This window comes from Mastigoproctus giganteus, chromosome 11 (assembly GCF_048544385.1).
Source record: "Mastigoproctus giganteus isolate SK-2022 chromosome 11, ASM4854438v1, whole genome shotgun sequence".
Classification (NCBI taxonomy): Eukaryota; Metazoa; Arthropoda; class Arachnida; order Uropygi; family Thelyphonidae; genus Mastigoproctus; species Mastigoproctus giganteus.
The window spans coordinates 142,708,623-142,721,298 of NC_143585.1; the positions used below are offsets into that span (position 1 = coordinate 142,708,623).

At 36.8% G+C, this 12,676-nt stretch overlaps 1 protein-coding gene across 3 annotated transcripts in view; it reads right to left on the bottom strand.

The window, feature by feature from the left end:
• Positions 1-12,676, bottom strand: part of LOC150078487 (cell cycle control protein 50A-like) — a 175,220-nt gene that overhangs the window by 15,189 nt on the left and 147,355 nt on the right. For all 3 annotated transcript variants that reach the window (XM_090385196.1, XM_090385195.1, XM_090385197.1), the window contains one exon: positions 8,441-8,656. In XM_090385196.1, the coding sequence (XP_090241322.1) occupies positions 8,441-8,656 (216 nt within the window). The remainder of the gene's footprint in view (positions 1-8,440; positions 8,657-12,676) is intronic.

Here is a 12,676-nt window from a genome sequence, read left to right on the forward strand (position 1 = left end):
TGACGTTCTCCAGTCCAACTTTCCTAACAGTGAGGTAATTTTCCTTTGTGATTTTAATGTTCACAACTCTAGCTGGCTTCTGTTTTCTAGTCACACCAACCCACCTGGTCGAGATGCTGAAGCTTTTTGCAATTACTAATGTCCTCATACAGATTGCTCGTTTACCTACCAGAATACTGGACAATGCTATCCATACAGCCAATATGCTTGATCTTTTTCTCACAAACACCCCTTCTAAGTATACAGTCGAACTGAGTGGTCCTTTAGACACCTCAGATCACAACTTGGTGATTGCCTCTTCTCTAATGGTGCCTTTATCTCATAACTATTCCCAACATCATGTCATTTGGCATTACAAGAATGCAAAATGGGATGACCTGCGAGACTTCTTTTCTTCTTTTCCTTGGTTGGATCACTGTTTCAAAACTTCTGATGTCAACATTTGCACAGATCATGTCAGTGAAACTATTCTTGTAGGAATGGAATCCTTTATTCCACACTCCACCTTAAAATCTCATAGTTTATCTGAACCTTGGTTTTCTAATAAATGTGCTAAGGCTGTTCAAGTGAAGAATGTTGCATATCGTAACTGGCTTCCTTCCAATTCTTCAGTTTCATTTTCTGTCTAAACCACAGCTCACAACAATTGTAAAGCAGTTATTAATCAGTCCAAACTAGATTTTAAACAGGCTTAGAGTAGAAAACTAACTATTTGCCCTAATGGTAGCCTGGCATTCTGGTCTCTCGCCAAAGCTATTGGTCGCAATGTTTGCCCATCTCTGCTCCCAGCTCTGTCAAAACCAGATGATTCTGTTGTAACTTCGGCCAACCTGCCAGCATCCCATTTTCCTTCCAACTCATATATTAATGATCTTGGTAAAACACCTCTCACCATTCCCAACACACTCCATTCAATGCCTCCTGTGGTCTTCCGTCCAAATTGAAACAAGCTTTTGCTCTTGACATCTCAAATGCTTTCGATCGTGTATGGCATAAAGGTCTTCTAAACAAACTTCCAGCTTAATTTGCCAACTGTTTTTTGTAATTGGTTATCCAGTTTTCTCTTTGACCGCTCACTGGGGGGTGATGGTAGATGGCTCTCAGTCTTCTGACTTCTCCACTAATGCTGGTGTCCCCCAATATTCAATTCTTTCCCCCCACTCTTTTCCTTTAGGCCTAAATGGATGTCAGATGAACTAATGAGACATAAGGCAGAGAAGAAAAATGCATGGGATACACATAAATTAATGCGTGACATGGAAGCTTGAGAGATATACAGTCTGTCCTCATATAACACGTGTTTACATCATATGAAAATTGATCATACACGATTTATAAATAGAGGAACGATATCGTATATAACACGAACCGAATTCGTTTATTCACGATTCACCTTTGTGTTTATATGAAATGGCAGTCAAACGCGGAATCACCCCGAGTGAACGGCAATGCGAAGAGAATGAAGAGAAGATACTGAAAATGTATTTATGTTTTTTATATCAGTGAAAGAGAAAACATATTTCACCATAATAACATAAAAATCCACACAATTCCAGCAATCGGTATTATCGCATTGTTTTATGATAGTAACCCCCAGAAATGTGCTTTAGTAAAATGAGGTGTTAATAGTGTATCTCTGCCTTTACGGCGTTGTCTATTCAGTTGATACAGTGTCAGCTTTGTTTATGTGTATCAAGCGTGCCTCCTCATTTTGTAATTGTGTTTTATTCTCTAAAAATGAGCAAAATACTTAAAAGGTGTGAAAAGGAAGCGTCCTGGTGAAGACACTACAGATTCAGAGAGAAAAAGAAAAGCAATATCGATAAACAGAGGTGCACTGGGTCAAAAATTATTACCCGGGAAAATTTGTAGTGGCCTCATACTATGGTTTATGGCCAAAATCACACCAGCCTCCGGCCCACCAGGATTTCCGCGGAAAGGCTTACGGCCAGTCCGTCTTTGTCCATAGAGAAAAAAATATGAAACTATGAAACGCTTTGAGCAAAATAAAAGACCACTGATATTGCACGTGCTATAAGCCTAAATGAGGCAACGCTGAGAATTAGAAAGAATGCAGAGAAATGAAAACTTTCACAGCAGAAACAACTCAAAGTGTAATTAAAATCTAGATCAAGACATAAAGAATTGAAAGAGAACAAATTTGCTCAAAGAACAAATTTGCTTACGATAGAAGAAAAAGCATTAGCAATATTTTATTACATAATAGTCGTAATAAAATACTTACATTTTATTACGATTATTTATTGTGTTTGGTTACAAATGTGTGTTCAATCTTGGGTGGGCAACACCTAACCCTATTTTTCCCATAGGGCCTGTTGTTTATATTGCACGATTTTGCATTGCACAAGGGTTTCTAGGAACACGTCTATCGTGCTATACGTCTGACTGTAAGCGGGTCTGTAACCAAGTCACAAAGAAGAACAGCAAAGAGTTCTTTACCTATGTAACCTCTACAAGGAAAGGGATGAATCATATTGGTCCACTGGATATTGATGGTTCAACTGTTGATGATCCTGCTCAGGTGGCTAACAAACTAAATCAGCATTTTGCATCTACATTCACACATGAGTTATTTAGGGAGGGGAATGCCAGAGGTGAATTGAATTCTGGCAGTGAGCTAGATGATTTGTAATAACTGAGAGGAAAGTAGAGGAGAAATTTTGAAGATAAACATAAAAAAGGCACCCGGGGTGGATGGGATCTATCCAATTATATTAAAGGAGGCAGGAAAGAAAGTAAGCAAACTCTTAGACATAATTATGAGAGCTTCTTTGGACTCACGGGAGGTACCCATGGACTGGAGATGTGCAAAGGTGACACCAATTCACAAAGGAGAATCAAAGGGTGACACAAGTAATTATAGACCTGTAAGTTTAACTTCTGTTCCAGGAAAATTAATGGAGGGACTGGTAAAAGAAGCACTGCAGGATCATCTAAACAAGACTTCTGTTATAGCTCAGACACACCATGGTTTTTGTTAAGGGAAATTCTTGCCTGATCAATTTGATTGGATACTATGATGTGGTCACAAAGGAACTGGATGCAGGGAATAACTTTGATATCATATATTTGGATCTCAGAAAGGCTTTTGATACTGTTGCACATGGAAGACTGTTGAACAAATTGGGGCAGTGTGGCTTTGGAGGCAAATTGCTGCCATGGATAAAGGGATGGTTGAGTGGGAGAAGACAGAGAGTGATAATCAATGGTCACTGCTCATCGTGGATTAATGTTATTAGTGGAGTCCCTCAGGGTTCAGTGTTGGGTCCATTGTTGTTTTCTGTATTTATAAATGATATTGATGATATTGTACCAAGCTTAATGTCCAAGTTTGCAGACGATACGAAGGTTGGCAGGGTTGTTAAGGAAACTAATGACAGTACTCCGCTGCAACAGGATCTAGAAAAGTTGAGCAGATGGGCTGAGAGGTGGCAAATGAAGTTTAACATTGACAAATTTAAAGTACTACAGATTGGAAGCAGTAACCCCAGAGTAACGTATCAACTCTGTGGTACTACACTGACAGTGGTAGAGAACGAAAAGGACCTGGGGGTAACTGTGCAGGCAGATATGAAGTTTTCTGAACAGTGTAGATGGTCTGCAAGAGTAGCTCATGGTGTCTTGTCAATGATATACAGGAATTTTTCTAGCAGGCATAAGGAGGAGATTATCCCCTTGTATAAAGCAATGGTCAGGCCACACCTTGATTACTGTATGCAGGTCTGGAAGCCTCATTTTAAGAAGGATGTAGAACTGTTGGAACGAGTACAGAGGTCATGTAAGTATTCAGTCAAATGTCGGGTTTCCATTTTGCTGTGTTTGAGGTGAAGTCTTGGAAGGTATATATAAGACAGGTCTGAGTTTTAGAAGAATTGAAATCAACTAAGTTGTTTTGCTCCATTGGAGAATTAGAGTGTCTGGAGACTAGGTACCTGCGAGGTGATCTGATCGAGGTTAATAAAGCCTTGAATGGTTTGAGCATGCTCAATGCTGATGGGATCCTTCCTCTTGCTCAGAATAATCACCTGAGAGGGCATAAATTGAAATTGAGGAAAGACAGATGTGCAGAAGTTTGCCTTTAGCCTCCGGGTAGTTGGTAGGTTTAACAGACTTCCATCCTTTGTTGTGGAAATTGATAGCCTAAATAAATTTCAGGCTGGGCTGGACAGGTATTTGAAACGAACGGAGGGGTGAAATGGATTTTTTTTTTTTTTTTTTTTTTGGCTGATGCTGCATAAGCTTGCTTTCTTTCGTCATGTGCCTTTACTAATGCTAATGCTAAAAGGCTGTCAGAAGGATGTTGACAAATCTTGATGCTAAAAAGCGCCATTGGTATTTCTCCACTTGTTCTCAAAACCTGTGCTCCCAAACTTTCTCCTGTTCTTTTCTGCCTTTTTACACGTTCTTAATTCCAAAGGTGTTTTTCCTTGTAATTGGAAATTTGCTCATATTCAGCCAGTTCCTAAAAAGGGTGACAAGACACTCCCATCCGTTTATCGTGCAATTGCAATTACTTCTACTCTTTCTAAAGTGTGTGTGTGTGGTATGGGTGTTTAATGGCGCACAAGCTGCTGTGGTCTTTCTAAAGTATTGGAGAAATCAATTAACTGTCAACTCAACTATCTAGAAATCTTCTATCTGCCTCACCGATCGCCAGTATGGATTCCATCTGCTCAATGATCGCCAGTATGGATTCAATCAGTGTCGATCCACTGGTGATATTCTGGCTTACGTTACCCATTTATGGACAAATTCAATGGAAAAATTCAGTGAAACAGAAGCTTTTGCTCTTGACATCTCAAATGCTTTCGATCGTAAGCAATTCGACAGTTGGCAAATCATAAGCTGCCAGCTTATGATTCGCCAACTGTTTTTTGTAATTGGTTATCCAGTTTTCTCTTTGACCGCTCACTGGGGGTGATGGTAGATGGCTCTCTGTCTTCTGACTTCTCCACTAATGCTGGTGTCCCCCAAGATTGAATTCTTTCCTCTTGTATATTAATGACCTTCTTTGATTGACTGGAAATCCTATCTGCAGTTTTGCTAATGACAGCACATTGCATTCCACTTTATTGTTTGAGAAACCTTGCCCTGCTCAATCAGCTTCAACTTCTTGAATATCTGCTACCAATTCCTTAAATGCCGATCTCTAGGTAATTCTCCAGTGGAGCAAAGACAACTTAGTTGATTTCAATTCTTCTAAAACTCAGTCTTGTCTTATATATACCTTCCCGGACTTCACCTCAAACACAGCAAACAACCACAAAATGGAAACCTGACGTTTGAACGCATACTTACATGACCTCTGGGAGCAACACTGGAATGACAGCACAAGGGGCGCCATTACGAAAAAATTCATTCCAGACCTGAGAAAAACTCATCCAGAAATGCCGGTCTGGCTTTCCCCAGGTGTACTGTCCTCATACCTACTCACTGGGCATGGGGCCATCAGAGGAAAGTTAATAACAATGGGATTAACAGACAACCCCCCCTATGCTTCTGCGGGTTCCCAGAGACCTGGGAGCATCTAATGTCTACTTGCCCAATCTACGAAGACCTAAGATGTGTATTAATTACCAAAATACACTTTAATCCAAAGGACCAAGAGCATTACCTCTTGGAATCCAGTCTTATATCTTGCAAAAAGGATTCTTCTGCTCCTATGCTTACCTTTGGTGACACTCCGATTTCAAGGCAAAATGATATATCTCTTTTGGGGATCACCTTGACTTCTAATCTCTCTTGGCACAAGCACAATAAAAATATTTCTTCCTCTGCATCTAAAAAACTTGGTTTTCTCTTTCGCTCTTGGCGTTACTTTTATTCCAAACTCTGTTCACTCCATACAAATTGCAAATCCGCACTACCATGGAATATTGTTCACACATCTGGGGTAGTGTCCACAAAACCTCTCTCACGCTTCTAGATTTAATTCAGAAGAGGGCAATTAGGTTAATTCATGACTCCTCTCTAACAGAGTCTCTCCACTCTCTGTCTCATAGACATTCTGTTTCTGCTGCATGCCTTTTCTACAGATACTTCCATAGGCAATGAAAGTATCTTCCAAACAAGTGTCGCCACCAGCTAACATCCATTTACTGTCCACCTTCAGACTCACAGAACCAACTTTCCATCTTTCTCATTTATTCATTCAACTTCGTTTTCTGGAACAACCTTCCTTCATACGTATTTCCTGAAAATTAAGTCTAATGTCAACAAATATCTTCTTTTGTCTTCTCAACCCCCAACACATGCACTGTACTAAGTACTACAGGTTCTAATACCTCTTGTGTTTGGGGTTTTGATAAAAAAAAAAAAAAAAAACTCATTGAGTGCACAGTGTTTGATTCTCTCTCAATGATATGTCACTATTCTCTCTCTCTCAACGGCAACTGTTGAGAGAGAATAGTGACATACCATCCCCATTCTTTTGTTTCAGGGTCAAAGTTGACTTCAACCTTTTTTTCAAATCTAGCTTGATGTGCAATGGAGATAAATAGATTTTTGACTTATCCACCAAAGGAGGATATGCTAAATTTCAACACCCCTGTAAAGGAGAAGGTTACAGTTGCCAATCTGAAATTTTCTGTGAACACACAAGAAGAGTAACAGCACAGATTGACAATATTTTCTTTCACAAAAACCTTTGCAATCTATATTGGGCTAAAAACTTTTGAACTGCCCCCCCCCATAACGTTGGGTTCAAGTTTTTTCTAATCATGAATCTTACAACTAAAGTACAAAAAATCTGCATGCATAGTAATATTGTAGATTTTCTTCCTCTAAGTATTTGTTGTAAACCCTCCAGACAAGTAGCAGAAATTGTCATAGTGATTAGATACTTCCTTTTCTATTATTTTAACAATAAAATACTGAGCAACACATAGAAGAAACAAATAATATGCAGATAAGCTGCACATGTACTTGCACTACATCCGTTTTTCTGTTGCTGAAAAAGAGAGGTGGGAGGACCACAGACAAGGCTGAATGTGTTAAGCCTCCCCAACATTACTGCCATCTAAGAGAACATGCAAATATTATTATCTGTAGGTAATACAACAGATCAGTGTCATATCTACTTCCCTACTTACAGTAAGATATATGTATTATGGATAAACCCAAAAACCCAGATATGTTGAAATTGTGACTTAATAATTATTTTCAAAATTCATGCATAGAAATTGGCTGCAAACAATTGACATTAGTGGAGTGGAGGGAAACATATGTCGATACAGTGTTATTTAAGGAAACTTTGACATTACTAAAACATTTCATATACAGGTGAAATAAAATTTTTTGACTTGGTAAAAGGATTTTGCATTTTAATGCCTAAGTTTGCTGATGATACAAACATGAGCACGATTAATGACAGTAACTAAGGTATATTACTTTAAGAGGATCTAGACAAACTAGACAGATGGAATGGAAAACAGCAGTTGAGGTTTAACATGATAAATGCAAGTACTCCATTTGGCTAGCAGTAATCCTAAAATAACATATTATACCAAAAATACGAAACTTGTGAGGGAGGGAGGGGGGGAGAGATCTAGGGATAGTTGTACAACCCCAAAATGAAATTCTCTGAGCAGTGTAAACAAGCTGGTCATGGGAGCCCTGTTATGATATAAAAGAACTTTTTCAAACAAGGACAAAAGATGATCATACAGTTGTATAAGGCTATGGTTAAGCCACATCTAAAATACTTCATACAGATTTGGAAACCTCTCATATTTTTTAGGATGGATGTAATCTGCTAGAAAGGGTGCAGAAAAGAGCAACAGAGTTAGTTGGGGCCACAAAAGGGTATTCCTACCAAGACGACCTGGTTCTGTAAATTGCAGTCTCTGGAAACAGGCATCGGTGTGGCAATCTAATTGAAACACATAAGAAAAGTTTGGAGGGGGTCATAAATGTAAATTGGAAAAAGTCTGCTGCAGAACAGATGTGTGGAAATTTGCAATCTCAAAACAGTAATCAACTGCTGGAAGAAAATTCCATCAGTTGATGGGTTAGTTTGAATAAATTTAGGGAAGTTTAGACAAATTGTTGAAAGAAATAGACAAATAAAGTTTTTTTTTTTTGCTGGTACTGTGTAAGCTTTGTTTCCTTGCATAATCTTTCTAATACTAATGCTAAACACAATGTGAACCCCCTCCCCTCCAGCTGGTTTTGTAATGTACTTCCTCCTGCTTTTTTGCTATTGCACAGACAATGCAAGAGATTTATTACCTCCAACATTATGTTTGCATTTGTTCACTGTATTTATGTTGTTTGTCTACTAAAGCTTTGCAATTTAAACTGTTTACCAATAAACATTTAAAGTGGTGTTTCAGGCATAATATCATCTCCTCAGTTAATGTTTTGGAGATTCTGTAAACAATAAAAACATTTTTAAATAACCATTAGAAGCAAAGGATACTATATTTGATAGTAAGCTGATATTTTCCAGCTGGTAATGATGAAATAAATTGCTCTTGGGTATGATCAATCCTACGATGCAATTTTCGAAATGTTGGCAGTGCTGCAGTTCTCATCCACACAATTAAATCTTCATTTTTAAACCCATTATTACCATCATCACCAAGTTCCCATACTTTCTTTTGCCAAGATGGTGGGGAAAGTGTTCCCATGAAAGCTGCGCAAAATAAATTCATCAAATTTAGTTAATTGTCAAAGTTAATTTTTCATACGCATGAACAACCAAGGATTGTTTAAAAAGTGGCAACTGCTATGTTTTATGAGTAGTAATCAGGTAGCATAGGCTAAATATAAAGACTGGACAAATGAATAGGAGTTTCTTAAGCAGTTTCTATTTTAATGCAAATGGGAAAGTTGTTTGGCGGAACAGAGAAGTGGAAGTACATGCTGCAAAAATTCCAAAAGACATTTATAAAGCAAGATCAATGTACTTGTGTGGAGGCAAAATTTAAGGAATACTTCTTGCTCTGCAAGAAGCGAGTGGGTATTATGTATTGCCTATGGGACTGTGGCCAGATGGTTAAGGTTATTTCTCACGAATAAGGAAATGTTTAATCATATTTCAGAATGCAAAGTGGAATGTGGCAGGTGTTGCGAAGGTATTATACTGTGCCAGTGGCAATGACCTTAAGTCCAAGGAATTGTGTTTGGACATGAATCTTCATGATTGATTTGTTCCACAAGATAGTGCCACTCATATGTACAATGCTTTCAACCAACAGAAGACATACTGTGAGTAGCAGATTACTCCCTCGCCACTTTTTTGTAATACAACCAAGCTACTATCAGTCCCCCCCACCTCCTGCACATTTTGATTGAGCCGTATGGAGACTAGCAATTATTTTAAGGGAATATAACCATAAAATACTTGTAAATAAAGTTAATTTTTTGTAACAGCCATATTATAACAAACTGATACAAAATTGTTTGGCTTTTTGTAATTGAAAGCTGTATAGTTCTTTACAGTTTAATTTTCCCAAAAATGAATTTCTGTTCATTTAAAAATATACTACAAGGCCTGGTTCCCGACTTGCAACTTATCAAAAACAAGAAATCAAAATTATCCAAAAAAAAAAAAAAAAGAAGAGCAATGCAATACGTTTGTTTTAAAGGTAGATTACCAAGAGTGGTATACAGCTGGTAAAGCTCATGAAGGTGGCTTCTAAAGGAAAAAAAATATAATGTGGAATGATATTCTCATTAAGCATTTTTTATTTCTTATGAAGTATTTCTGAATTGTAGAATTTACTTTTGGAAATCCAATTTTTTTTTTAAAACGATTTTAAAGAAGCCAGAATTGGGGGGGGGGGGTCTATCTTAAGATATAGCTAGACAAACCCTCCAAAACTCAGGTGCCAGGAATGATGTCAAAATTCATGGTCATAGTAACAGCAGAAAATAAATAACTGCTATACTATTTAACTTTATTTAGGTGTAGGAATGTGATGAAAGACTAGGATTTTACTTAAAATGGGCATTGAAGTGCAGGATGAATACAATGGCTGCCACATAAATTGCATTGCTCTCTTAATGTTTATTATTTCCTTAATAATTCCCTCTACTATACGTAAAATTATGTCACATTAATACACTATTACATCATTCTGCAAAACTAGTGTTTTATGTCAAAAGACCAAAGATGTCAAAAGAAAATCTGAAACTAGGCTGAAATGGAAAGGTACCACAGCACAGGACAGAGTTTTGAAGTATCTGTGCTTCCATGATTGTCATGCAAGTTCCACAGACCTAAAATCCACGTGAAACATACTAAGGTAAATGCAAGTGACAAAACTGTTCGATGAAGACTTGTTATTATTGTTATTATTTGGTTTCTAGGAGCATTAGCAACTAAGGCCATATTGCTCCGGAGATATGCAGTGGTCATTCCCTGACCTTTCCGCATCCTCCATATTTGTTGGTCACGGGCTCGAACCCCGGTCTAATCAAGAAGCGTGTGTTAAGCACTGCTGCACCTGCCCACCTGGCTACGGAGGTGACACGAAGACTTGTTATGAATGGCCTGAAAGCATATCGACCTTATTAGAAGCCCTCATTGACAAAAGCCATGAGGGGAAAAAACAACTAACTCGTGCCAAAGAACACGTTAATCAGACAATTGAGCAATGGGAATCTGTAATATTCTTTGACAAATCCAAATTTAACCACAGATTGGATGATAAATGCCACATTCAGCAGAGATATAATGAAGCTCATCACCCTAATGCTTGCAATCACTATTAGTCAAGTTTCAAAGAAAGGAAGTCAAAGAGTTCCAAGTGATTGGCAGAGTTGGGAAAATAATAGAGGCAACAGACAAATCTGACAGAATGGAGTTGAGAGATTTTAAGCCAGAGTACATATAAATTTATGAGTATTTTGATATCATATTCATGAATTTATAAAGTTTTTCTATTGAAATAAAATTTGCATAACTATGTTAACCACATGCACGACTTTCCCATATATAACACGATCAGGTGCATTGACTGAAAAGTAATTTGCACATATGTGGTGTATGTTTTTGTATGCACTGTACGTTTTTGAGGTCCCAATTTTGTTTTTAATGCAAATATTCACAAAACTATCATAGCATTATGTGATTTAGCAGAAAACAATGTTTTTTCTAAAATCATTATTTATATACTATACAATAGATGGCTCTGCTTTCATTAATTCAATACAATAATGTACATATATGCATTACTTTTCTTTTCATATGAATATGTAGGTGAAGATTTCTGACTAGCAATCACAATGTTATTTCTTTTCTCGTTTTATTACACAAATATAATGGAAATAAATAATTTTTAAAAAAAGTTTTAGTTTTTCCTCCAAGAGTTGATACCAAGTTACTTTTGTATTACACATTGATTTTTGTAATAAAAACTGGTAGACAACCACTAATTTTCACTAAGAAAAATTTTTCAATTCAGAAATTCAAAAAAAAAAATCACTTCTCATAGTGAATCAGGTTCTGGGTCAGCAGATGTTTACAATTTAATGACTATTAGTTCAGAGATGACTAATGAAGATGATTTTAGTGCGATCAGACAATTTTGTATTGTAAATTAAGTTTAATAAATTTTGTTTCAATCAGACTGTAGACAGAAAAATTTCAGATCAGACGTATTTCAAGTGGCCTTCTTTTTCAAGATGGCAGATCAAAATAGAAGTAAACCCCCCATCTGGGGGTACTCTTACTTCCCCTCACAGTCTTGTAAATTTCGGTTGGATCAGCCTGTAAACAAACAAGTTATAAACAGGTGATGCTTAAAATCATATTGGGGCCATATTTTTTCTCTTTCAAAATGTGGAAGAATGAAATTATTCCCCAAAATGGGTGGGTTCTGTGTGATAAAGCTAGTTTCAACTGGACTGTAAACAGAAATTATTTGCATGAGACAGACACATATATGACACTCTTACAACCACTGTCTGGAAAGTAGATTAAAAAATATGACAAATTTTCTGAATATTATCTTGAAAAAGTCCTACTATTAAAGTGTTTAATCCAAAAACTAATTCCAAGAAAAACTTTTGATTAGATCTGTAATATCTGTAAAAAAAATTATTGCTATTACAGATTTTTTTTTTTTTTTTTGGGTAGTTGTTGGCGCATTGGCTTCTGTGGCCATAATGCACCTCCCAAGGTTTTTGCAGTACTTTACCCACCCGGCTAGCCCGGTCGGCAATATTATAGATCTAATCAATATGTTTGTATATAGCTACAGGATTATTGATAGAGAAGAAAATATAAAAGTTTTTGTATTTTTAATATACCATATATTTAAAATATCAATGTACACAAATAAATAAATAAATTTTATACAATATGATTATATTTATTTAAAAGCAATTTTAATGAGATCCCTGGGCTTAATATGGGTCAGCTAGTTTCAAAATGCTGGGTTCTTCAGCAGTATACCTTTTATCGATGGGAAAAATCCCACAAATTTCTAAATTCTGTTAGGTAGTAACCAGGTTATGCTAAATGTAAAAGCTCACTGTCTGATAAATTAGAACTTCACATTTACTCTACACAGTAAACATTGCATTTTCAATTTAAAATGTTAACCTATTTATTCTACTGGTGTCAGCATAGAGAAGCTTTAAAAAAAGTCAATATGAAACTGCTTACAATAAAGATACTTGTTTAATACAGCAGTTCATTTCATTT